This window comes from Triturus cristatus, chromosome 11 (assembly GCF_964204655.1).
Source record: "Triturus cristatus chromosome 11, aTriCri1.1, whole genome shotgun sequence".
NCBI lineage: Eukaryota > Metazoa > Chordata > Amphibia > Caudata > Salamandridae > Triturus > Triturus cristatus.
In genome coordinates this window covers 298,172,724-298,200,467 of record NC_140594.1, presented here as the reverse complement: position 1 = coordinate 298,200,467, position 27,744 = coordinate 298,172,724, and the positions used below count along the sequence as shown (strand labels likewise).

Here is a 27,744-nt window from a genome sequence, read left to right as displayed (position 1 = left end):
ATTTAAATAAATTTTCAATAGGTGAGCCAGGCCAAGGGGGTTGGTTGATTAAGCTACCCAGCATGCCGCAGACTGTGTGCAGTGGCTCAATTGTTTTCCTCCTTGTCTCTCTAGTGTCGGACGGTCAGGGATCACAATGCCTCTGAATGGTGCTCTTTCATCAGGACCACCCCAGACTGTCAGGATGATGATGGCTTTATCAGCTACCTGGGTGCTGCCTTTTGTGCTTTCACTCCTGCACTGTTGCCAATGGCCATCACTCTCTACGTAAGTCTGACATCATTTAACGTTCCTCTCAGTTAAGGTGACTATTCCTTTGCGAGCTTCCTGAGACTTGCTTTTGCACAGGCTGTAGAAAAACATAAAACCCTTATGTGTAAATATATAAATTAGCCATAGACTAGAATAGAATGGCGGGAATTTTTTCTGATCATAATGCCATATTGACCCGCCCAAAATGTTTGGCAGCAAAGTTGCTCTCATCTTTATGTAAACACACCCGTTCATTGCATGGTGCACATGCAAGTATATAATTCAAAGCTGCATAAGTCTAAAATTTGGAGTTGTTGTCTTTATATTTGTGGTTTGGTACTAAGTCGTGGAGATTTTACATAATGTTATATAATTACGTGTGGTGATTTTATGCTTAGTCTGCTGTAGGTCTACAGCCCTGAAGAACTCTGTTGTAAATGGGCAAAATGCATTGGCTGACAACATTTTTTAACTTAATATTGCAAAAGAAGCAACTCAAATCAATACATTTAAATACAGAAAGACCAACTGCAAATAATTTACCCATCCATGATTTCCTAACTTTATATACCGGACTCCAGTGTACTGATTGAAGATTGCAGCCCAATTTAGTAATGACATAGATTCACATCTTTTAACATTGGCTAAGTATTTTATATAGGGATCCATGGCAGCTGCTTCCTGGTAGTAGGCTTGCACCTGGTTTTTTATTGCTTACAGGGGAACAAGAAAGGTGTGCATGGATCACAGCGGCTTTGCGTGCATTGGAACATGTGCACAGTGTGTTCCACCTCCTCTTTTCTTTCAGTCCCCATCCCCCTTCCCCCTTGTTTCTGTGCATGATCTGCTTTGTAATGTTGTGTCGAGTAAGTTAAAAGGTGGGGCTCTGACTAGACATGGCAGAGACCGTCCTTGCGGATGGAGAAGAAACATTCGCTTCTGATAATGTACGAGCCATTGTGGTTACTTCCTACACTTCTAAGAACAGTTCCAATATTTTATCCTTATAAAATGGTACTCTGGAATTGTTAACCCTTGCATTGATCTACAAAAGGCTGAGATAGGAGACATTTGCTTTATTGCCTATTGATTGGAGGAAGAAATGATGAAACGGTTCTACAGCTGGGTGAGCGGTTGTCAGATGTCAGCTTTGTGAAAGAATAAGTTAAGATGTTAAATAGGGGTCATTAGCAAAACTATATTCAACAGGGAAGATGCCCACATCACTGTTTATTACTTCTCTCTCTTAAATGAGCATTAACGTCAAATCATTGTATACAGAGCATTGTACAAAGGTGAGGACACACATAAGGGACCACAAAGAGAGATGGTGGTGAGGGTAGTACAGGTAAGTGTATCAGTTATCTGTTGGGACAGGAATGTCCTCTGCATGATAAACAGACGGGTGGCCTTGTCTTAAGCACCCAACATCGATTGAATCTGGTGTCCTGACCTATAATTCGGTCCTGGTTTAATGGTACTGTATCGTGTTTAAAGGCCAAGGCCTGTCTTTGACAGTACGAGGTCATGGACCTGTCCTGTGACCTGGAGGAGAGCACCCTACATGCACTTGTTAGGCAGTAGAGTACTATCCTTGCCTTGGGTACAACAAGTTAGTAGTGGTGGGAGCGTATCGTATTTTGGGAATGCATAGTGTGACCACATACCTTTTCAGAGCCAGTGAGAGCACGGACTGCTGACCACTCTCTGGTTCCACTGTTAAGTGAAACCCAGAAGCTTGAGCTGACATTCTGTGTGCATGTGAAATACACCTGTACATGTGTAGCACACTCATGATAGTAGGTTTCTGTGAATTGTGTGAGTCTGACACTGGAGCCAGTTGGAACTTTTTTGATGTCCCTTGTTTAGCATGACTCAGGATTGTGGGTGAGACTAGCTTCCCCAGACAGTAGAAGTCTATTGCCTGCATTCCTATGGGTGGAGGGCGGAGACGTAGACACTTAAGTGAGTAGGATGGAGGCAGGGCTATACTTAGAAATTCCATGAGGGCCTTGTTAGCAAAGTGTATTGCCATTCGGTAGACGGTAGGTGGGAGACTGTACTTTATTTTGCTCATTGTGAGCAAGTTTCTAGGGAAGACTTGCCCTTTTGTTTATCCTTGATTGATGCTCCAGGAAGGCTAATGACAGCCAGGTGCGAGATCTCACACTGGATGGATGCCCACTGAGTCTACTGTGCTTTTCCCCCCTAGTGCGGTTCCAGTCCTATGAATAACCACAGCTGTGGTTTCTTATCAGATGAGGCGCCGCTCAGCCAGCCAAGATTAGGAGCACTCGCCACGACAGCCGACCTCAAGGAGTCCGTCGGCCAGTCGGAGACCGGCCCGTAATCCCAATGGACGGCGATTCCGCCGTAGGGATTATGATGTCTGTTTCCGACAGGCTTTCCATGTCGGGCTTTCTGACATGCAAAGCCCGTCAAAAAGTGACAATGGGGGCCCTGCCATGCATCCTCTGGTTGGGGCCAAGGGGGCACCTAGGGTGCCCCCCTGTTAATCTATGCGCCATGTGGCAGGCACCCTGAGGTGCCTGCCACGCGATGTAAGGATGAACAGATCCTCCCATTTGTCTATGGGAGCTTGTGCTATGGCCGGTTTATGGCCGCAGCACAAGCTCCCATAGACAAATGGGAGTATGCGACCACATCATGTGCGGTTGCATTGTAATTGCAGTGTCGGGACCGCCGACCGGAGGTTGGTCAGTCCCGAGAACGCCACGGTGTCTCCGACCGACATCGAAATGAGACCCAGAGTAGTGAAATGGAGAGAGTTCAAGTTTCTTTTTCTTCAGTGGTAGTACAGTAATAAATATATATATAGATACATAACTTCCTAAAAAGGTATACATGTATATGGAAAACAATAAAGAGATAGAAAGTTGTCATAAAGTACCATATGTACATGTATGGATAAATATTTTGAAACTCAGACTTTAAAGTGTTGCTGTACGTAAAGCTAATTTATATATGTCTTTTTATTTGTATATCTTTCAGCCCAATTGCACATTATTTGAGGAAAAAGGTACATATGTGATTTCCAATCAGTAGAATGACATTTAAATTATATTGCCACATTTCTAAGTGTGATCCCATCTAGTTTATTGTTCTGTAGCTTTGCCACAGTCAGGAGGGCCCTCAGAGCACTAATTAAAACCTAGCATGATCTGCACTCATGCCGCATGGCTATTATTCATTGTACTAAGAATAAAAGCTTTCGAGTTATACATCATTACTTATATCAACAGTTGCATAGCTTGGATAACAGGGGCCATGGTCAACCAAGAGAAACAGACCCTTTCATGCTGTTGGGGTAGTAAGAGTTTATCAGGGTTCAATGGGGCCTGGTTCCACTGCACCTGCTGCAACAATGATAACTACGCCTCTGAATATTGAGTTGAAGAGTGTATAGTTTGTTAAAGCAATCATGCCTTCCTGGGTTTCTTTTACAACATGGCTGTTCTAATTGATTGATTATGAAGCCATGCATTTGTATTGTTTTCTTTTCTTAAATATAAGAGCATGCGTTGCCTGAGCCAGTGCTTTGCAGTGGCAGACAAAGAAATAGATAAAGTGTGTGTGAGTGTGCGAGTGTGTGTGTTTATTGACTCCATTCCCAAAAACCCCATAGGAGGCAAAAGAGAGCAACAATTGAGAAAGCTAGAATCTAGATATATCATCATGCTCAATAGCAAAATCCCACATGGGCTGAATTCTGACGAAGAGTTAATTTCACACTTGTAACCCTGCTTAGCCATACCCACTCCCTAACAGCCTTTCCAGCCTTTCCAGCGCATGAGTATTGATTTTTATTTATAATTTTGTGTAGGCCATGGGTTAAAGCATTGGGTCTGCTTCTTTAACATGTCTTGGTTGTGTTTAGTGCAATACCTGTTGCATATGTACTCAGCACATGGTCTTCATGAGGTGGAGCCCAGTATGTTATCTAGTGTATTGTACTAGGTTTGAGATTCTATGCCCACTTGGGTATGATGTGTAGGCACATTGCCGTTATTTCATTCACCGGTTTTCTAAGGTACTAACCTATGCGCATATGGCCTCTCACAACAGCATTTATTGTATACATTGTGCAATGTATTGGTACATTTGAACACGTAGGGCACTGTATATCTCTGAAGCCTTGTGACACACATGATTTACATGTTATTAGTACATTAACTGAAACTTTTCAAGAAATACACAGCCCGGATTGCAAACACCATTTCCAATGCTGAATTTATGTTTAATTTATAGTTTATTTAATTCATTTCTACAATAACATTCTGATTTTGATGTATAGAATGTTTGACAGGCATTGTGATGTTAACATGCCTGCCTAAACTGAGTGTGCATATTTCTTCTATTTCCATGTCATCTGCATGGTTCCCATGGCAACGTTTTAAATGTACTCTCTTTAGTGGCGCTGACCTGTGTGAGCAAGGTGGTTCGTCCACCGAAACGCGTCTGAGCCTTTTTTTTCTCAGTAAATGACTGTGCTTCTATACTCCAGCGTGTCGGTGCCTGTTTCTTTGCGAGAGTACAGGATTGCTGTGTACGTATGTATGTGTGTGTATGTGTGTATGTATGTATGTGTGTGTGTATATATATATATATATATATATATATATATATATACATATTTATATGGGTATTTTTCCTTTAAATGTCTCTATTCTATGTTCAAAGCATTATGCAGCCCAAAAACGATTTGTGTATTTTTACATGATCCATGAAAAAAGCAATGCATATTTACAATGTCTAAAACAAACGAGAACAAAAAATACCGGTTGTTGTTTACAATGTTTTTTCTATGAAATTGTAACTGACCAATGGGTGGACACGTAGCATTTGAAAAAGCTGGCAGACATTTGCTTTCTTGTGTGATCAAGGGCACAGGGTGCTCGAAACGCGTCGCAGAGGGAGTCAATAAATTACATTTACTGCCTTACCTGTTTGGGTCCGTCCTTCTCTGTTCGCCGTGAAAAGGAAGTACGAGGAGTTTTGGAGCATATATATCTCTCTACTCACATTACATATTTATCCTAAATGCCTGTAAAGTCTTCATAGTGAAATCTTTAGCATCGCCTTGACCAAGATGGACTCCTTACCTTAACATGATATTGTTGTGGCTTCACTTCCTGTGACTTGGAATTCCATTACACGTTTATTTTGCTAATTTGCCTCCTTGTACCTAGTGTTTTTATTGCCCGTGTTTCCTGCTATCAGCATTCAGAACATCTTTGAAATCTAACATTGACTGGTGGCTCCATACTAAATTAAAGTGATTTATGTATGTTTAAGTGTCTGAGTAAGCAAGAGTGTAGTTAATCAGCTTAAGCGAGGGCGCTACAGAAGTAGATTCTATTGTTTTGTATGACCCTTCTTAATTTATATCTTGAGCTCGTAGGTCAACCCAAGTCACAAGCAGAAAGGGTGACAGAAAGAAAGAAAAATATTAAAATGGCAAAGAAGACCTAACATAGAGGCAAAAGAAGTGAGACAGCATAAAGGAAAGAAAGTAAAATGCACATAATGAGCAAAGAAAGGAAAAAGAAGCATGCAGGAAAGACAGTACAAAAATACATGGGAATAAGGAAAAAGATCTAAAAGACGAAACAGAAGGAAAAAGGTAAAAAGTAAAAAAAGAAGGGTGGAAAGAGGAAGTGGAAGGTACAATTCAATTAATAAGAAAAATGAAAGTTAAGAAGGAAAGCAGTAAAATATATTGAAATGTGAGTCGCAAGGATGAGCGACTGAAGGAAAGAAGAGATAAAAGAATTAATGAAAGGAATACAAAAATAAAAGGTGCAAAGAAGGTGAAAAGGAACAACATGATCATGTTTAAAAAAAAAAAAGGGATATTGAGAAGAAAAACTAGAAAAAGGTCAGATGGAATGAGAGAAGCATAGAAGAAAAGAAAGATGGAAAGAAGAAGTGAAGTATGCATAAAACAAAGGAAAGATGATGGAAAGAAGGAAGGAAAGAAGCATAAAAGGAAAAAGAAAATGGAATGGATAAATGAGAGTAATAAGCCAGTAATGGTAGATGTGTGGTATTTGGCAAAATTCCTTTAAAATCTTTCTGCAATATTCATGATTTTGCATCAATTTGTACAAATGTTCCCCAAGGGTACAATTCCCATGGCACTTCATAGGAAGATTTGGTGTCACTCGCTTTACTTGCACATTTATTACTGTATATGGGTCAAAGTGAGGGATATTTTATTTTTTGGGCTACTCCCTTGTGAGTAAGTGCATTTCTTTAGGGCGTTCTCCTTTGAGAACCTGGCTCATCTGTTTATTTGATTAACCTGACTCCAAAGCATTCTACCGCACTTGTGACATCATCATTCTTGGACATGAGGTGTCTGAAAGAAACAAGCACTGGTAAAGCTTATAGGCCTGGCAAAAATGTGCTAGCTTGTGTAAATACAGGCAAAACAAACACATAGTCAAGTGAGAACTATTGGCTATGCCAATAGTGGGTGGGGAAGAGAAAAATAATGGATCTCTGTATGAAAGGCATATCTGAGAAAGCGCTGAACGTGACATATAGCGTGGTAATTAGTTGAACGTTTCAGATGTAAATTAGTCTAGCTGCCAGACACCACCACCATCCAGTACTCAACAGAGTTCACCCAAAACAGAGAGAATCACTAATTTCGATGTCCCGGCAGCCAGAACTCTGCCTGAATGAGTCAATCGGCTTGTTCATGCCAGCAACATAGTAGAAACGACTGAAAACCAATTTTTCATGAAAATGGCCTCAAAATGGTAAGAGAAACCTCAGAATGAAGAGGTCCCGTGGGCTGAACTAATGCTGTTTCAGTAGTGGTGTTGCAATAGCTGATTTCCTGGAGTCTGTCTTAATGCCTTGGGCTAAAGAGTGATTGAAAAGTTCAAGGGTGGACCTGACTCGACGGGTAGAGTAGTATGAACCTGGCCGGGCACAGGTCTTGTGGAGTTCCAGAAGGACGACAACTGCCACAGATTCTTGGAAGTTGTCCCAAGTAAATATTAAGAAAGTATTAAACCAGGCCGTAGCTAGTGTGATTTTTTTTTTTTACTGTAGAAGGTTTTTTGAGATGGGAATTTTTTCAGCTTGATTATTTTAATATACCTTTTTAATCTTGACCACAAAGAATTAAAGATGTTATCGCTGAGAATGTTGCATTGTGGTGGACAAGAGCGTGGGTAATTGTTATTGTAATAAATAAAGGTAAGTAGAGGCAAACTGGCAGGGCAGTAATTTGCGGGTGTCGGTACTGAATGCAATGGGTGCCTTCATTGTATTGTAATTCCATTTATATAGCGCTTACTACCCCCTGATGAGGGGTCAAAGTTTTCGGTGAGTAGCACGCTACTCCTGAACCCATAAAGGATTAGTGGTGGATTAGTATAGCAAATTATGAAAGTAATTTGAGTGGTGGATATGTTAGTCAGTTATTTGGTTTGAAAAGGATAGTGGAGGGATAGAAGAGGGACAAGTGTGCATTTATATAGCGCTTGCTACCCCTGATGAGGTGTTGAAGCTCTTTTTAGGTGAGTAGCTACTCCAGAACCCATACAAAATTAGTGGGGAATTAGTATAGTGAAATATGAAAGTAATTTGAGCAGTAGATATTTTAGTCTGTTATTTGGATTGAGAAGGATAGTGGAGGGATAGAAGATGGGAACGGTTTGCATTTATAGTGCTAACTACCCCTGATGAAGTGTTGAAACACTTTTTGGTGAGTAGCACACTACACGGGAAACCAAACAGGATAAGTGGTAAATAGTATAGGGAATTACGCAATTAATTGGAATGGTGGATATGTTAGTCTGTTATTTGGATTGAAAAACAACAGTGGAGGCATAGAAGAGAGACGGATGGATAGAAGAGGCAAGGGCCTAGATTATCTTTTTCTTTTTTTTTAGTTCATAACAGTAGGAGTGGGGGTGGAGATGAGTTAAGGGGAGGTGGAGGAATAAGTCAGTGGTAAGGGTTTATATAGGCTTGTTTGGGAGATCTGAATAGTAAAGGAGGTATGAGATGATGCAAGGAGGGGTAGAGGAAGGAAGAGTCTGGAAAGGGTTATTTTGGGGATCATTGTAGTGGTATGGGGTTTGGGATGAGTGAGATAGTGGAGTTAGAGGATATATTGATAGCGTTATAGGGTGAGAAATAGGGTAGTACATTGGATAGAGTAGTAGAATAAGGTTTGAGGTGAGTTAGAGTTGAGGTAAAGGATATATTGAGGGTGGTATAGCCTGAGTAATTGGGTAGTACATTGGATATACTGAATTAGAAGAAAAGTAATAAATATATAGATGCATAAGTACATGGAAGGTGTGTGTATATATGTGTATATATATATATATATATATATATATATATATATATATATATATATATATATATATATATATATACACATAAGGAAGGTAATGTATGTAGATTAAAGATGCATTTAATGAACTCCGGCTTTCAAGCGTTGTTGTACTTTAATTTATTTGTTTTTAATTTTTAAATTAAATAGTGTAGCAATTGTGGATGCATGGTTATTATAAAAGATTTACTTATTTATGCAGTACATACAGTACATATACATGTTAAAAACACAGAATAGTGTAACTATAAGTAATATGTAGATTTGTTAAGCAGAACTAACGAATATCTATATATTTTATTAAAACACAATTATTATACACGTTTATACAAAGCAATACACATATGCAGGTACATATCTATAGTCCAAATAAATGCTTATATAGAGAGGGATTGTTGGACCTGTCAGCCCTAGGGTGGTCTCCCCTTCTATTTTTGTATCGTGCCTCATTTTTTCCACCCTCATTTTTATGTTGGACTAGGTCTCCGGGCGCCTTTTCATTGCCAGGCAGTGTTAAGGTGCAGGTGCTCCCTTCTCCCAAGATGGCTGCCACAGACCCCTGCTACTGCAGGGTGGTCGTTTTTCATAGTAGCACCCTAGCTGCCAGGAGCTGGCTGGGACCCACAACAATGTTGCGATACCAGCCCGCCTTTTTGTCCCATAGTTAGAGTGGGAAAGCTCCTGGAAGAAGCTGGAACCTTCTAGAAGGGAGGTGGGGTTTTACTTTTGCCGCCTTGGCTAGAGGTCACCTGACCTAGGGCTACTTAAGAGTGGGAGGGAAGCTTTTGTGGTGAGTTGGCCATTGGGGTGAAGCAGAGCTGGAAGAATCCACCAGGAGTGTAGGCGGTAGGGCCTAGCCAGGGACTTATGCCTCTGAGAGTGACAGGATTTAGGTACTGCCTCTTAAGTGAGTGAGGTGCCCTGTGAATCCCACTGATCTTGCCCAGTAGTAGGAGGACCCAGAGACTCTCTGCCAGCCTGACTAGGAAGGACCTAGTCGCCCTCTCCATCCCTACCCCTGTAACAGAACCCCTTAAGGGCGCCAGATACATCTGCGCCAAAAGACTTCATCTGTCAACTGAGAACTGAAACCTAACTTTAAGAACTGAGACTGCATGACAAGAGCGAGCTGTAAGCCTTGAATGCCAGAGCTGAGACTGCGTGTCCAAGCTACCCTAGTGAACAAAATACTAAGCCGATTGCCAAGCCACCGGGGATCGACCAGGTACTAGCGCTGTGACCCCCGCGCTCCCTGCCCTGGTCTGGGACCCCCGGCAGCGTGCTCCGCTGAGCACCATATCCCCATCCTTAATTTGAGCCCCCCCCCCCCTGCGACGACAAAGCCAGCGCGCTCACCGCCGCGGCCTGGAGGCCTGGGAGAGTGCCCTGCTGTGTCGCGAGGCCCAGGCGAAGTCCGGGGCCCCGTCGCTGCCGTCGCAGCCGTGTGAGGAGAAGCGCAAGGTCGGGGCCGAGTTCCCCCAACGTCGTGAGGACGGACGCCTGCTGACGCCGAGACGGAGGTAAGCCCGGAGGCCGAGATCCCCCCTGGTGCGCCCCCTGCTGGTCTGGAAACCACACCGCACTTGGCCCGGGTTGTCCCCTCCGTGGGAATCCCCTGCCCTGCCTGCGCGACGGAGAGACCCCGCCGAGGGATCCTGTCCGTGTCCCCCCTCCTGTGTTACTGAGCGCGGTGCTCTGTGAATTGCACCGGAGCATAGGGACTCGCTCCTCAAGTCCAGTAATCTTCCCCGCTGGGAGCCGTTCAAAGTACTGACTGACATTACTCTCGTGTGGCGCTTCACGCCACCGACTCTGCTTCCTCAGCCGGAGAGACCGGGACGGCGAGTAACCCCATGTGTTATATGCTCTGCTCGAAAGTAACTATATGCCAAGGAATGCGAGTAGCGCATTGTGTTATATGCTCTGCTCGAAAGTAATTACATGCCCAGGAATGCGGGTAGCGCATTGTGTTATATGCTCTGCTCGAAAGTAATTACATGCCAAGGAATGCGAGTAGCGCATTGTGTTATATGCTCTGCTCGAAAGTAGTTACATGCCCAGGAATGCGAGTAGCGCACTGTGTTATATGCTCTGCTCAAAGGTAATGACATGCGACTGATTACGAGTCACGCGATGTATTAAATGTTCTACGCAAACGTATCCACATGCAACTGATTGCGCATAGCGCTATGTTTATATGCCTTGCTTCACAGTACTAGGGGCCCTTGATCACGAGGAGCGCTCAGTTCTACAGGCGCCATGTTAGTGAACCCAATGTGTCCCCTTTCAAGTATTACGCTTAGTTAGACGGCCGGTTCAGGGAAAGACTTTACGTAAGCGCGCACGGCGCTAGAACAAGGTTAGGCACTGCATAGATATCACCCAGAGTGTCGAATGTAATGTCACAATGGTATTATGATTCATGTATTACCTTGTTATTTCCTGAACTGCATCTGACCAGCTATACTTGGATAAACTTGAAGTATTTGCATAATTTAAACGGTGTGGCGTCCCTTATTGTGTGTGACTCTAGTCCATGAGAAGCGTGTGGTGTATGGTTGCTTAACACATAGCCCTCTGGTTGCCCGACCGGCTCGCGCCACGCTACCGCCTATAGGGCCTGGTGACCCCAGGTTCCTACAGGGATATGCTGTATATTTCTGTTTGCGTATGGTGGTTATGTGGAGAAGAGCCAATTCTTGAGTCGTTTTCTGAAGATAAGGTGGTAATCCGTGAATCTTATGTTGGGGTGGGGGGTGTAAAGAGTTCCATAGTTTGGCTGCTTGAACAGAGAAGGATGTGCCATCCATGTTTTTTTTTCTTGCACGCTGGAATATAGAGACGAGGTGCCACTCTACAGCAAAGGTTCCTTTGTTGAATGTATTTGGTGATTTTATTCCTGATGGAGTGGTCCTGTTCCATGTATCGCTTTGTGGGAGATACAAAACAGCTTGAACGTGGATCTTCTGGCAACCGGAAACCAATGCAGGGCTTTCAAGGCAGGGGAGATGTGGGCTTGCAGCTTTATATGCAAGAGTAGTCTGGCAGCCAAGTTCTGAATCCATTGTAGTCTTTTCATTGTCGTTAAAGGTGATCCATGGTAAAGGCTAATGGCATACTTAATTTTGGACAGAACAAGAGAAATGGTGGCCTGGAACTTGTAAGGAAATCCCAGATGGGGTAAGATTAGTCGCAGAGTTTTTATAGTAACAAAGCTTGATCTTGCTAGTTTGTTCACTTGGGCATTCATTGATAGCTTTGAGTCCATGGTCATTCCGAGGTTTTTTACTTCCCCCTATACTTTAGATGGTGTTCCCAGATCATCAGGCCAGGTGGCGAGTGGGACATCATTTTTCCAATCGTCACATGTGAGTATTTCTGTTTTGGAAGCCTTCAATTTGAGATGGCTCCATGTCATCCATTGTTCCACGGCTCTGAGACAACTGAAAATTGGTGAGTTTCCAATGTCTTTGGGGCATTCCAGTTGAAGGAGTATTTGCTTGTCATCTTCATGGTTATAGCACATAAAGTGAAATTGATTGATTAGTGCCAGTAATGACTTTATGTAGATGTTGAAAAGAATGGGCGAGGTGATAGAGCTGTGAGGGGCCCTTGCTTTTGTGAAGTACTGTTTGGATGAGAAAGGGGTGTATGGATGGCATTAGTTCTGTTGTGAAGGTAGGATGTGATCCAGTCGAGCAGTACCCTCTATGCCGGCTTCATAGAGACTTTGTATCAGAGTGTCAAGATCTACTGTATCAAAGGCAGCCAAGAGGTCCAAGAGAAGTAGCGCAGCAACCCCTCTGCGGTCAACTGTTCTCTTAAGGTCATCCCAGATGGCAATGAGGGCAGATTCTTTGCCTCTTCCTGGATGGAATTTCATTTGGAAGTCTGAAAGTATGGTATTATCTTCAATGAATTGTGGCATCTGGGTGCTTGCTGCTCTTTCTATCGGTTTGCCCAGGAAAGGTCCATTTGTAATCTGTATGTAGTTGTCAGGGTTCAGCAGGACCAGGTTTGTTTGCACATTGGCTCCCTGTAGGTGATTATACTTAATATTCTCTTTTTTCCATTGAACCCAAAATCAGGCCTCACCTCCACTGTTCCATACTATCTAAGTGTCCCCTCTCATGCCTGTTTTCCGAAGCTATAGTCTGAATTGGCTGTCCATATAATCAACTGCCGACTCTGCTTGCATCGCTATGGCTCAATTACTCAATATCCCCTTCCTGTCTGCGTAGCATGTATGTTGCAAGCCCAGAATCTTGGAAATTTGAAAGCACATGTGAGAGAATGTCCTTTCCCTCAAATTTGTCCTTCGGGTCCGTGAGATCATGACTGTGGAACCATGTGCATATATGCCGACTATCAAAGAGTTATCCTAAATCTAATTTTTAATTGATACATAGGTCAACCTTAATCATCCATTGCAGTGCATTAGGAATACTCAATCTGGGAGGAGGGTCATTAAAGAAAAACATATCATTTATTGAAAGATGTGAGCAAAATAAGACTTGAACCCTTTCGTGGGAGAGATTCGTTGACATCTTAGCAGATGACATTTTTTGTCTGATTCTGAAACTTCACAAGTTCCCAGATTGCAACATTTGTGACGAATATATTGGTATGAATTGCATCTCCAAGACCTTCTTCCTTTTATTTTAGAGCATGACTGCAAGTGTGCTGTAGTTGTTTTTTTTTGGTGTTCCCTTGCGGTAGTGACTTCAAAGCTTGTATTTCAGTATTGTGAAATCCTATTGGCCCTCGTGTATTCTTGAAATTGTGAGAGTGAAGTAATAGTGTTTTGTGTTAGCACATTTTTGGTTAGTTGTGAACGTAAAGTCCTGTGTATTTTAACTCAGCCTGCAGATAATCTGTTTTAGAGGAAGGAGCAGTGCAATGACTAGCTTTCTTCTTCTGTAACGCCATTGCTTCTAGAGACAGACGGCATAAAATGAATAATTTCCTGAATAACATTGGCTTGACCCTCAGCTGGGAGAGACAAATATTGGCTGTAGGCCAATAGGTCTCAGCAATCCGAGAGCTATTGGCCTTGTCAATGTCTTTTAGCCATGTACTATGGAGTGGATGTATGTGATGTGGAGTTGAAATATGTGTTGTGTAAATATGTGGCATGGTGCGGAGTGTAATTCTGTGGAGTGTAATTATGTTGAATGGTATGGATTTGCGTGGCATTGTGTGACATGGAGTGGCATTTAGTGGAGTTGAATTATGTGGCTTGATGAATTGTATTGTGTGGATTCCAATTATGTGGTGTGAAACTATGTGGGTTGCAGTGAAATGTTTTGTGGAATAGTATAGCATGGAATGGTGTGATATTGAGTAGAGCTATGTGAAGTGGAGTTACGTGGCATGGTGTGCAGTGGAATTATGTAGATAGTAATTCTACTACAATCAGTCCCACTCCACTCCATTTTGTGGTATTATGTGTCCTGGATTGCAGTTATGAGAAGTGCTAATGTGTGTCGTAGAGTGGCATGTAGTGAAGTGGAATTATGTGGCGTAGTATTGAATTATGTGACATGATGTGGAATTCTATGGTGTGGATTGAATGTATGTGGTGTGGACTGTAATTTTGTGGTTTGGTGTTGAATTGTGTGGTGCTGACTTCTGGTGCATGGAATTGTGTAGCATTGAGTGAAATTATGGTGAGTGGAATTACGTGGCACAGTGTGGAGTGTGTTTATGTGAAGTGTTGCAATGTGACGGGAGTGGATTTATGTGGAGTGTAATTACGTGGTATAGAGTGGAGTGTAATTGTGGGGTGTTGAGTGGTATGTGGAGTGTAATTATGTTGCATACTGGGAATTTTGGAGTGTAATTATGTGTTTTGGAACTCAGCGGACATATGTGGATGTTGTAATGTGTTGTGTGTAGTCGAATTATGTGGTGTAGATTTGTGTATTGTGGAAAGTGCGTGCTACTTGACTGTGTGGCGTTGTGTTTAATTATATAGAGTTGAATGCTTTCTGTGTTCACCGGTCAGCTGAGTGTGGTGCAGTCTGCATCAGTTAAATATATTGTCCAGTGATCCCTGCGGGGCTTTGATGTTGACTTGGCATGCAGGCAGTATATGTATTGCAGTACTGAGGAAGGTGGGGGGTGAGGCATGTTGTTTCTCTTTTCTGTCCTTTCACCCCTGAAATTGCCTAAAACCGTGTGAATGCCACCTAGCAGCTGTTAATGCCTCCCCTGCCAGTGAGCCAGTCTTGAGATGACTCCCGCTTCGTCACTGCTTTGAAGTTTCATACAGGCACTGCTAGGGGAGGAGGGCATGGCAATTTAAGGCAGCTAGCTGAGTCCTCTGTATCGAATCCAATGAGTTTAGTGCAAAATAGAGCCCTTTTTTTGTACGTTTGTTTTGTAATTTTTCTCTAATTTTACATTATTTCTTCATGTCCCCTACGTGTTGCTAGCTGTGATTTTTCCGAGTGATTATGCATTGCAAAGCCGGTTAGACACTTTGAAAGGGGCAATAAAAATGCTTTTATTTCTTTGTGACTTATCGGAAGTGGCTTTACATATTCTTTGTCCTCATTATGAATTGGCCCAGATTCACATCTAATGTGTGTACAACAGTTGAGCTGTCATTCTGGGTTTCTCAAATGTATCTGTCCGGTTGGTTCTAGTGGCGGAAGGGAAGGGGCTAGAGCAATTGTTTAAAGTCAGAAGTAGGTTAAGAACTTTGGTCTGGGCTAGTAGATGCTCAGAGACTCCGACTGCGACTGCCTGTGTGTCTTTTTGCCAATGCACATAAGAAAGTGCCTGCAAGTCTGATTGTAAGATAGGGTTGTAAAATTGAATTTTCATTTGTCATCTGCTGACAGATTAAGCCCCCACCCCATTTGGATTTAAAATGTGTATGGTGGCTGAATATCTATAGATCTGCGGAGGTAAAGAAGCAACAGGGATGAGTGCGAGTGAGAGGAGAGGGAGCGATTGAAAACACAAGCACTATTTTGGAATGCTCAAAGATAAAGAAAAAAGTAACTTCAAAACGTGATCAGTAGATGGACACAAGTACTTGGTCCATGCTCTAGGAGAAGACCAAACACAAGCCAGGCATGATGCATGCATGCCATGGACAAACTGGAAAGAAGGATCCAAGAGTGAGATTGAAGCAAACAAATGGTAAGCCTGTGAGCGGGCTGTAGCCCACTGACCGAAAACAACATGTCTCGAAGAGACAGCGCATGCGCTGTTTAGCTGATAACTAAAAAAAAGGACAGAAATGTCCTCCTTGGCAGTAAGAACGAATTGAGTATCTCTCCTGATCCTAGAAAATCTCTCTTCTCTCGCCGATAATTGTGACATGGGAAAGAATCTGAGGAAATGGAGGATGGACTGCTATTTTCAAGGTGTCGGCAACTTTTGATAAATGACAGGTCATACTTGTTAATAGCAGTGAAAACATCAGCTGCTGTTGAAAAAACACTAGCTTATATAATATAGGTATGGGAATTTTACACAATGAAAATTCCGAAACTGACCGCTCTCAAAAAATAAAAATAAAATTATAATAATAAAAAAAGAGGAGGGAAGTGTAGGATGAACCCTCAGACTAATGAAGAATGACAGGATTGTTTTTCACCATGAAAAGAGTGGGACTGCGACCTTAATCACCAGAATGTTTTTTTTTGTATGTTTAATGTGCCGAAAAGTAGACCATGGCCCCCTCACTGTTGTTCCATGGCTACCAATTATAATGCATTCCAATTGGATAACCAAGTTACTTCTTTAATAACCTTGGCGGACCAACTGCCAAAGTTGATCAGTCAAAATGTACTCCTTACCTTAGGACACCGTAGCAATATGAACACTGATTCTCCTTAACACAGTAAATCAACTGTCCAGTCAGTGTGTCACCGTCATAGAAGAATAGTGCTTTTAACCAATAAATAAAAAGATTAGTTAAATTCTGATACACAACGTAAACCAAATACTGTAATACCTTCTTGAGAACGAGATATTACCCCGAGATGTGTTTTAGCATTTACAAATAACATTGGATCCCATGACTATATTAGTTCTAAAGAAGTGTGGTGTTCTTTGAATTACAGCCTCGTTTGGGGTCTGGATGATTTTACAACAGCATGTGTAAAACAGTCTCTGGTAATGATGAAACAGAAATGTAGCACAAAAGGATTCAATGTAGTAAGTTTGCTAGCATAAATGTATACCTTTGTTTCAAAGGTGTTCGGCTTTGACAGTAAACTGGACAGCTCATTGGTCTAACAGCTAACCAGTGCTTAATTTGAGCCTGTGGTTTCCAGTACTCCGCACCAGCAGTTAATTATCAACACCGGAGCTTGTGACAGTATCCCACAAAGGTGGTGCTGTCTGGCTAATTTAGAGATGTCCACAACAGTTAATTATTAGTTCAATATGCATTAAAAATGACTATTGTCTGCTGCCCAAACCTTTCTTATAGCTTTGGGGGCCTGAAATAGTGCGAATTGTCACAGAGTATGATAGTAGTTGTGTTGTTACTATAATCGTCAGCATAGCGGGGCAATGTGTGGTGCAAGCTGCAGTAGCCTCCTGACAAAAGCTCTGGGACTTATTTGTTTTATAAATTAAGCACTGCAGCCAACTGCTGAGTTTACTGCAGTTAATAAAAAATACCTTAACCCAAAAAATACAGTGAAATCTCAATGGTCCCACTCTACTGAAGACAATGATGATCTTTAGAGTGACGAGTCTCCGCTGCCAGGTGCAGATCTCTACCAGAATACTGTAGCTGGTGTCTAGTCCAAATAAGGATCTAACAGGTATTAATGGTTTCAGTCTGGGCTTCTTTAGTAGCCAGTCATCCTAATTTTCTTGTTCCTGTGATAGTCAGGAGTCTAAGGGCACCCATTTAACTCCAATACTTCGACATTCTCATCTAGGACCCGGAATTTAAGTTGAACCTCAACTGCAACTTTACACTGTAATATCTCTGGAATGTAAGGGCTAGAGAGATGGTCAGAATTCAGGAATTAGAACGATTGCTCCAAGGAGTGGTACACATCTCATGGCCACTTAGGCCTAAGAAGGGAGCAGATATGGCCACTCAAAAAGTACGGGTTGTCAATGATGGTACAAAGTGATCAGTGACGAATCAGGGAAACCTGACTGAACACGTAATGGCGGCTATGGGGGCCGTTTATCGCACAAACCACGTGTGTTATATTTATTTCAATACAAAAATCAAATGTTGCCCACCTCAAAATGATTCGCCACCAATTTGAACCATAAATTATACAATTGCTTTTTAAAAACACAAGCTGAGAGGCAACTTTATAGCAAACAACATATATATCCACCAAATGCTATTTGTATCGCAAAAAAATCAATCGAGACGTGATTTCCTTGGTTTATGCTGGTGTTTATTCGAACATCATTTTATAATTGAGGCTAGAACTTTTCGCAGCCCACGCGTTTCACCCAGTTATGAACTTATTCAAGGCATCTAGACAAAATGTGGTTATTTTCTATATTTAGAAAAGATAATGCCAAAAGTGTCGTCCATCATGTAAACCTAATTTCCATCTGTGGGTCCTCTGTGGTACGTTATAAAGTGGCAGTATTTTTCCCTCTTGCGGTTTCGGCAGCTAGTGTATTTTACCAATAGGTAAAATACACTAGATGCCGAAACCACACGTTTTTACTCTCGGTTAAAGATAACTAGCCAAACCCAAAAAAAATGGGCTGGAAAGCATCACAGCGAGGGGAAAATACTGCCGCTTTATAACGTACCACAGAGGACCCACAGATGGAAATTATGTTTACATAATGGACAACGCTTTTGGCAGTATCTTTTCTAAATATAGAAGATATACATATTTTGTCCTGAAGAAGCACATAACTAGGCAAAATGCATTGGCTGCGCGAAAATGTCTATCCTCAACTATAAAATGATGTTTGAATAAAGACCAGCATAAACCAAGGAAATGCCCTCTTGATTCATCTTTTCGCGATACAAATAGCATTTGGCTGATATATATTGTTTGCCTCTCAGCTTGTGTTTTAAAAAAAAAACAGGGGAATGTCTCCAAAGCTCTAAGACCCAGGCAGTCCTAGAGGTGGTCTCTCCCTTTTTAGGTCGAGCCTAGCATTGCAGCGCATGCGCTGCTTGCTCTGCAAGGCATGCTGTAGTAGGGTATACAGTAGAAGTGCTGTGGAAGCCTCTGCCCATATTTTTCATTGGCTGGTGTCCTTTTCCATGAGAAATGCTGGCTTCCGATTGATAATCGGGCTTCTTAATCCCTCCTTGTTACCGCCCTGTCTCCTTTTGTAACCGCCCATCAGGACTGGATCTTTTACTTGCGGCGTTACACTGTCTCCTTCATTAGTCGGTAGGCACTATATTTTTTTCATTCAGCTAAACAAGCGGCTGCCTTTGCGCAATGGCGACAGCTTGTTGTGACAGTCACTTGGCTGAAGAAACAATGTCTTGCCGCCCCCCATTGGCCTAGTCCCTCCGAACATCTCACAAACACGTCCAGCACAGAAAGGGACCGATCCCACCTCATTCATAAGTAAAAGTACTCTGTATGCACGTAGGGCTGTGGTCTGACAACGGGGTGTATGTGCTGTGCAGGAACCACCAGTGAAGAACGCTATATGATAGTTACAGGCGTAAGCAATGACGTAAGTAGAGAAAAAGACGAAACCCAACACAGAGGGAAAGAACGAGAGGGGGCTACGCAGTCAGAGAAGTGCAGAGACTGAAGGTGATAGAGACAGCCACGACATCTAAGGATAAAAAGTACTTCGAAATAAAACTGTGACAGAGCGGTGAGGAACATGGTACTGAAGAGGTCTCTCATAGTATCAGGGACAGGGGTGGGGTTAGCTGCCAGTTAGCTCAGTGTCGTGAGACGTCTACAGCACGTAGCATTTTGGGACTTGATGTTTCACTTCACCTTATATGATAAACACCCCAGCATGCAAAGCGCTGTTGGTTTAAACCCACGAATGGAGCTACTTGGCAACTATTGTCAGGGGCCATGGGGTGACAAGTGTGCGCCCTTGGGCTATGGCTGGGGCATTACAAGTTGTTTAGCTCTGAATACATCCTCTGAGTCTGCCACCCAGCAGGAAAATGAGAGAGTGCCTCAGTGACCAGCCAGGCCCTGCCCGGGACGTATTGGAAAGTGAAAAAGGCAAAGGGGAGACTTTAAAAGTGGCCCATGTATACTATCTGTGCAACATCTTAAGAGAAGATAATTTATTTTATCATACTAACTTCTTACAAATTTACATTCACCAAAACTCACTGGCATACAGATTATAAACAACAACTAGTTTATAATACTTATTGAAGTATTTGCTTAGTACTTATAAAGTCACCAACAACTTTAAAACATAGCGCACTGAAGGATGGATTTTCAGAAGACCCCTTTTCTTTCGGGTTGTAACGCTCCAGTCTTTTTCTTTCAAATAAAACTGCACTGAATTCTGGTATTGATTGTCAGGGTTCACGAGCGGGACAGGAGACCCGCAAAACATTGGTTTGTGAATGAAAGTCCCAAGGCTGAAACATTGTGTCCAGGATGGCATGGTTCACCTGGGAACTCTAATAAACAAGTAGGTCAAATCAGACTTAAACTTGTCAGGATGTTGCATATATTGGGGCATGTGGTCCAGTTGCCTTTGTAATGATGCATTGTCAATACTTGACCATATAAAAGTGAATTTCAATGCAGATGCTCCAACATTCAAATACTCTGGGTCAGATTTACATATTTGTCAAGCAGTGCAACAACCAAATTTGTTGTGATGTGCTGCTGGGAAGCGGGGCTGGGGGGAGGCCGGAGGGGGGTTGCAGCACAGAGCCATATCTACTAAGACTGGTCTGCTGCTTCTGTCATTCCCCACACTGGACCTCTTTCAGACTTGAGCAACACACAGCCTCACACCATGGTGGAGAGGGCGGGGTGCAGCGGCGGCTCCTCAGCAATGGCAAAGGATCGTTGCACCACTGGGTCAGAGTCAACAGCTGAAAAATAAAACAATATGTTACTATCGTTTTATTTTTCAGCTGCTGGCGCCGAGCCAGCGTGTGCAGGGAGGCATGGGAGTGGGGAGGAGGAGTGGTATTTGCACTTTGCACCCCCTGTTACGTGTGTTGGTACTCGGCGGCAAACGCATTTGCAATGCAATAGGTCTCACATTTACGAACGTTTGAAAGCAACTCATAAATAAAAGGCATTGTCATTTACAATGCCAAATTCTTGTAAATGCAAGACCTATTCCATTGCAAATGCTTGTTTCCAAGGTAGCTGGGCTGCAGGTGTCTCGCAGCTCCTTGGTGACCTCACTTCCTTGAGCTGTTCTCCATGCACGCTTGTGAATCAGCAGAGCCTTGTGCAGAGCGTCCCGGTGGTTGGAAGGTCAGCTCCCCTCCTCACAGGGTAGTCAGGCTCCTGAGAGAGGGGCAGTCACCAGTAAAAGGTCTACCCCGGTAAAGTGAATCCTTGAAGTCCAGATAGGAGCACCTAGCCCTTGTCCGAGAAGGCATCTTTCCCATTTGTCCAGGGTTTGAAGACTCGGGATGTAATAGAAAATGGCCAGAGCAGGCTGAACTGGTCAAGCACACGATGTATACTGTATTAAGACTGGTCCAGTTAGACAGCTCAATTTAGAAGCCATCAGCCATTAACACAGAAATATTTCCCAGAGCAGACAAAACCAATACTTCACAAAGAGCGAGCTGGAGAAAAATCCTCCCTCTCCTCAGCAACTCCAATTTCAGGGAGGGGGCAATCTTGAACATAAGGGACAGGCAGGCAGTGATGTACACCATGCACAAAGGACGGACTGGAGAGAGACTGCCGTCTTGTGCCATCAGCCACATAATATCTCAAATGGACATCTTCTGTTCACAACACACACACCCTGCATGCGCCCAGCACACACATAGGCAAGGAATCCCCTTTAAAGCCGTTTGGAAGCACTTTTATCAGGGAAGAATGAGTAAGCCTTCTCCCTAGAAAGGTGCAGGTAAAAAGGGCCTGTGGGATACTTCCGCTGTTACCACCTCCAGTGGCCTCATAACCCGATGTCAAGAATCAGCATCCACTGTCACTTGCATTGTGGGAACACTGAAGAGTAACAGTGTTGAAATGTGTAGCACCTTCACCTACCGATTGTCAAGTAGTCAGAAAAAGTAAACTGCCCAATGCCATGCAAAGGGTTTCTGTCCCCCGCAGTCGCAAGCACGTTCTTCCAGATAATTTAAAAAGGATTTTGAGACCAGGCAGTGTCCCACAGGTGAACATTGTACATAGTGCTCAAAGTTAACTAAAACCTAGCACCTTGCACTTAAATGCTATAAATATATTTGGGGCGGATTAGACTACAAAAGGTAATGTGCGCACGTCCTATGTCTCTTTGTGTCTATCATGGTTTTGACAGCTCCGTTTTACCTACTTTTTCATACAATCCTAGTCTTCATAGAAGTTATGGCACTAGTTGGATAATTCCTTTACTACGACAGCTTTACCCGTCATGTTCTACTGCCTAGAGTAAGCCTTGACTTCCCAGCTTCCACACTCCTGGAGAGTCTGGTGCCCTAAGCGAGTAACTGGGTGCAGTGTTATTGGTGGACTAGGGGTACTAGTGCTAAACCCTATTAAACACTGACACTGTTCTGCCAACACGAGTTGTCTCAAGACGTGGTATGAGGCCAGAGTCTGTGGAGCTGGTCATGTATCCTTCTCCATTGAACTCATCCAGCCCTTCGGCAATTGCATTGGCTGCCTATCAAAAAAACGGCAGTGCAACTGCAAGCTAAGCAAGACCACAGCACCGGTGACCCTTTGAGTCCTCTGTTCACCATCCAAATCTACACTTTTCAACACTGCTTGTTTGAATCCCTCTTTAAAATAAGGGTCTAGGTTCACAGATCGATTTTTCTGGCTGTTCAAACACCACTTCTGTCAAGCCATCTCTGTATTTTGCATGTATTGATGTCTATGTTCTGGTGTCCTTACCTGCAGAGTGGAAAATTGTGCATAGAATTGGAGTGTGTTAAAGGTTTTCGCTTTAAATCCTAAGTGGCAAAAAAAGTTTCCCCACTTCTTATTAGTCAAGGATTGATCATCAAACCTTAAAACATCGTCTCCAGAACTCTGTTACAGGTTTTTGCTGGCTACAGGCCTGGGTCAGTCACATCCTATAAAAAGACTATTTGCTGTACAGAGCACTATTGGCAAAAGCAAACTAAACATTTTAGTTGGCAGGAATGATAGTCAGAAGAGCACAGTGTCCATTGGGAACAAACTGGGCATGGAGTTTTATGGTTGATGATATGTTGTCTGAGCTCGTGCTGGATAGTTCGCTGTAATTACACCACCGTAAAGCGGGTGCTACCCAGGGTGTGTACTAGAAAATGGTTCTAGCTTCCTTGTATTGTCCCTGATCATCATGGTGCTGAAACAGAGATTCTGGTAAGGTATCCTAAGATGATTCTTATAAAGCATTTATTTGTTATGTGTCTAACTAGTTCGTAAACGAAGGTGCTCTTGATCCTAACGCTTGACCAATGAGTCTATTTGCATTTAGTCGAGCCATACACCCACCTGGGTGGGGGTCTGCAAGCTTACAGTGCACATATTTGTAGAATGTCATCTATTCATTCTGCCAAGCGCTTGAAGGGTTCTGCTGGCTATCCATTTTGAGCCTACCTATATTGTAACCTCTTCCTCCACACAGAGCAAGCCTTGACTGCCTAACTTTGCTACTAATAGAGAGCCAGGTGCAAAAATGGAGTAATTTTCGTATTCAAATTGAGTGCAGTAGCACTGGTGGCGCTGGGAAAGCAGCATTTAACAATGGAAACCACACGAAATACAGCCCATTAACGACAGGACCCCAAGTAAAGGATTCACCCTTTGGCAGAGCTGTGTGGAGGTCTTTCGAATGAGCGCTGGATTGTCAAGGGAATCTAGTTCCTTCATACATGTTTCTCAGGTCCGGTGTGGCTTATTGGTGGATTTACAAAGAGATCCTTGGGCATGAATACGAGGGCCGTGCTAGTCAAAAATGAGATGTCAGGGAAGAACAATATCTGGGCGCTGACCACTGGATAGGCCCGGATGGCTACATGCCGTAACTAAAGCTGGTGGGTTAGCAGAGCTGTGGGCATTTCGGTCGTAGGATAGTGTGAGAAGCTGCCAGACAGATTTCAGGAGCGTTAGCAGAACCATGTTGGAATTTTTCTGTCGAAGACTAGCACTGGAAGCTCCTGGACACTAATGTGGATCCTTGTCACAGCTGTGTGTGGGAAATCGACATCTGATAAACTGGAAATGCTGCCTCGAAGGGCCTAGGTATTTTGGTCCTGGGCTCAGTACTTCAGTGCCCAGAGAAACTGAAGGTCTTGCTTGAGGTACATTGGGATGTGGATGACGAGAACTTGAAGGTACCTGAATCCGACGTGTCTGGAATCATAATGCGGTGCAATAAGTTCGAATTGAGGCACTTCTGTTAATAGGGCCCCAACAGTGGAATACCGGAGGTGCTAAGAGTCTGTACTGAGTTACATTAGTGTGTGTGCGCCTCAGGGCTGAACTCTCTGGCAGTTATTTGTTTGTGGTCTCAATTTGGAATTCCAGGAGTGCTGACTGGTATGATGGAGGCCTATTGGCAAAGCCGTTTTGCCACTGGAATAGCAGATAATGCTGCAGTCCTGAGATAGTAAATGTCTACAATCTAGATTGCTTTTTCGACATGTTTCTACTTCCTATTGCACTTATTTGTTTTTTCAGAATGTGACCCATTGGCACTGGTGTAGTTTTTTGTATAATGGTTTGCTTTTGTCTAACAGGCCTTTTGGTTGCTGTATTTGTTCCTCGTCCTTGGAACCACTGCTGACAAATTGTAAGTAGAAATCTGTTATTTTCATACCAATTGTTGAGCAGGTTTTAAGAGCCTCTCCACTCTAGCCTTCCTTCACTCCACTGCTTGGACATTGCTGTCTCCCATATGTCTAATTTCACAACCACTTCGTCTACTCCATCCTTGTGGTCCTGTCTATCCTCCCTCATGGCGCTACGGATTAGTGGCCCTCACTGCTTTATCCTGGACTCTCTACTCACTTTTCTCTGTGCTACCTCCTTTGATGGCATAATCCCTTTATTCAGTTTCCCTGTGACATTCAAGCCGATGACACACCAAATCTTTTTATCCTCTTCTGTGCTCCCCCCGAGCTCATGTTTCAAATCTCTGACTGTCTAACATCCATTTGTGACTGGATGATTCTATATTTTCCCATGTGAACTGCATCGAAATAAGAAATCTCCTGCTTTCCTGCAACTTCCACCGAAGTGTCTGCCCATCCGACAACATTTCCTCATGACCCCCTTCAACTAACCTCCGCTGTAGGAATTGGGATTTGTTCTACGGCCCTAACGTGAAAGAAGCATTTGGTTTCCAACAGGTTCCAGTTGTATATCATGCCAATAGTCCACACAGCTTCCCATTTCAAACCAGTAGAACTCTAAGGCGTCCTGGTGTTCAGCTGGCCAGACTTTTGCAGCAGTCTTCTCGTTGGCCTTGCACTCTACTCCTCTCCATTTGACAGAATCCTAAAATTTGCCACACATCTTTTATGTCCACCTAACCACCCTACCTTCCGTCACTGACACCAATTAGCTAACTGTCAGCCTCTGGCTAGAATGCAAATTGTATCCTTAAACTTAAAAGCTTTTCATGGAAAAGCCCCCAGCACACATTTACTGTTGCCCACCATACTTAGGACAGAACTCCCTGTTTCAACAACCAACACCCCATGGTGTTTTTTGTTAAACCTGTTTTATTGCATTTTTGAAACAAAAACACAATGTTTGCCCAAGACATCAATAAGTATGTTTACATGGGCGGTCGAATAATAGCATTTACATGTACAATCATTGTTCATCTAGGATATAGGTACAGTAGAGAGCCATGTACGGTGCATGTAATCATGTTAATCAGATATAATGGTCCATGAAAGAACGGAGAAAGTAAACCTAAACAACCAGATAACTACCCCCGCCCCACCCTCCCAAGGTATCTGCCCTGCCAATTCCAAATTCTCCAATCAGTCAACCTGATGTAATTAGAGTGTGAGCGGTCCCCGCGCACGAAATGTCATAGGAGGCAACGTAAGTTGCCAATGTCTGTCTGGTAAAAAAGGGAAAGTCAAAGGTGGGTTTCAGTCTGGGTTTGTCTCAAACAGGCCTCCTAGGATCAGTCTGTCTTCCCTTTGAGGTTTGAATTGTTCTTACATGGCGTCCCACGCCATAACCAGCACCCCATGGTTGTTAATAAACCTCATGCACCCTCCTCATTTCCAGTCCTTTCACATCAGGACTCCAGTTCAAGAACATTCTCCCCTGTAAAGATCATGTTATATTCTCCCGCTATAGAGTGATCTCGAGCTCATTGCTTCTGCCTCAAGTACCACCCACAGTGAACACCCTGCTTTCATTTCTATATCTCTAGTAAACTTTATTGTAATTAATTGAACATGTTTTGCATCACATCCATCATAATTGGCACTCATCAATTCTCAATGTTTACAATTACAGTTTGTGAACTTGATTGAAATGCTCCTGTTATCCGCAGATACCTTAGGAATTGCGTATTTGGGACCAGGAAACCATTATTAATCTAGCAATTGATTGATATTCTAAATACATAATGTTTAGGTCTGAGGTAAGCCAAGATATTTTGATTATATTAAATGTATATGTATAATATACTGAAAGATGTCTTTCAGCCAGCCCCCTTCTTCCATTGGTCTCTTATTACGTCATTCACATTTTTTGTCTACCCACTACAGCATACAGGTTGGGGCAGTGGGCTAGTCCACATCAGCTGTTGCTCCCCTTTCCCATGTAGCATATCCACACCCAAAGTAGTTCTCTTCAATGACAGGCACCATATGCAATGTGTACCTCTTGTGACCAAAATAATATGTCTTACTTGTAGCCGCTGTTTTGTTTTAGATTGAGCAGGACCCAGTAGCTTCCTAAAAATAAATCTTTGCAAAGCTTTAAAAAGTAAGCATTAGCATAGCCAATAGGTCTCGCCTTTGGGACCTTATAAGTGTTTAGCCATGCAACAGTTGATGTTGTTGCACCAAGGATATTGTGCTGGATAACTAAACACTTCTAGGTCACAAAGGCGAGACCTATTGGCTATGCCAATGCTTGTTTTTCTTTTTGCTTAAATGTTATCTATAGATCCCAACGGCCCCTGGCCATTGGTCTCCCTTTTTAGACAGTCTGGACTTTTTAGCCATCAACACACTGGGTTCTGGGACTTGTACTTTATAAATATGGGCGTACAAGTTCTAGAATACAGAGTACTGTTTAAAGCAGAATTTACGTAGATCACTTTCCTGAGCCCTAGAATGGGTGAACTCATTCCATTGCAACAAGTCGCAATGGTGCATGGGGATGGATCAGTGCATGGAAGCTAAAACGGCCATATATAAAGTTAGTTTGTATTGGTAATTCCAGAGGATATGGAGAAACTGGACTGACTATAATGGCATTGGCGAGGATGATACCTGGGGGATCCGGTAAAATCATAGGCATTCAAATGGGACATACTAGAGAGTCAATTTGATAGTAAGGGGAAATCCATACAACCTCTGCAACAGAGTAGAGAAAGTATAAAGTAACAGGATGTATGGCTGCCGAGGTGACACCATCATACTGCTATTGCTGTAGATCTTTTGCGTTTTATTTGTCAAGAAAAAAATCGCTTTTTTTCCCCTCTCAAACCCTCTTGAGGTTAGGGGGCTGCAGTGGCTCTTGTGGGATTGAGCATGATTTCCAAAGATAGATTGTCCTGTAAGGAGATTTCAGAATGGCTGTGTGGCTGCACCCTTCTTCTAATGAGTACCACTCAGCTAAACGGTTTTCTGAGTTCCTTGTTTGCCATGCAGCATGTTTGTTGTAATTTTGGGGTCAGTACCAGTTGAGCTTTTTCAAATGTTTTGAATGCCTGTCATTTAAGTTTGGGAAGGTATAGTTCAAGTAAAAGTATACGTGTGCAAACCGGCTTTAGTCGTTTTCAGCTTAATACACATAACAGATATTTCTCTT

At 42.9% G+C, this 27,744-nt stretch overlaps 1 protein-coding gene across 3 annotated transcripts in view; it reads left to right on the top strand.

The window, feature by feature from the left end:
- Positions 1 to 27,744, top strand: part of SLC8B1 (solute carrier family 8 member B1) — a 244,809-nt gene that overhangs the window by 143,034 nt on the left and 74,031 nt on the right. For 2 of the 3 annotated variants that reach the window (XM_085636231.1, XM_085636232.1), the window contains exons 3-4: positions 115 to 267; positions 24,474 to 24,526. In XM_085636231.1, coding sequence (XP_085492357.1) covers positions 115 to 267; positions 24,474 to 24,526 — 206 coding nt within the window. The remainder of the gene's footprint in view (positions 1 to 114; positions 268 to 24,473; positions 24,527 to 27,744) is intronic. The other variant, XM_085636233.1, reaches the window with a different exon arrangement.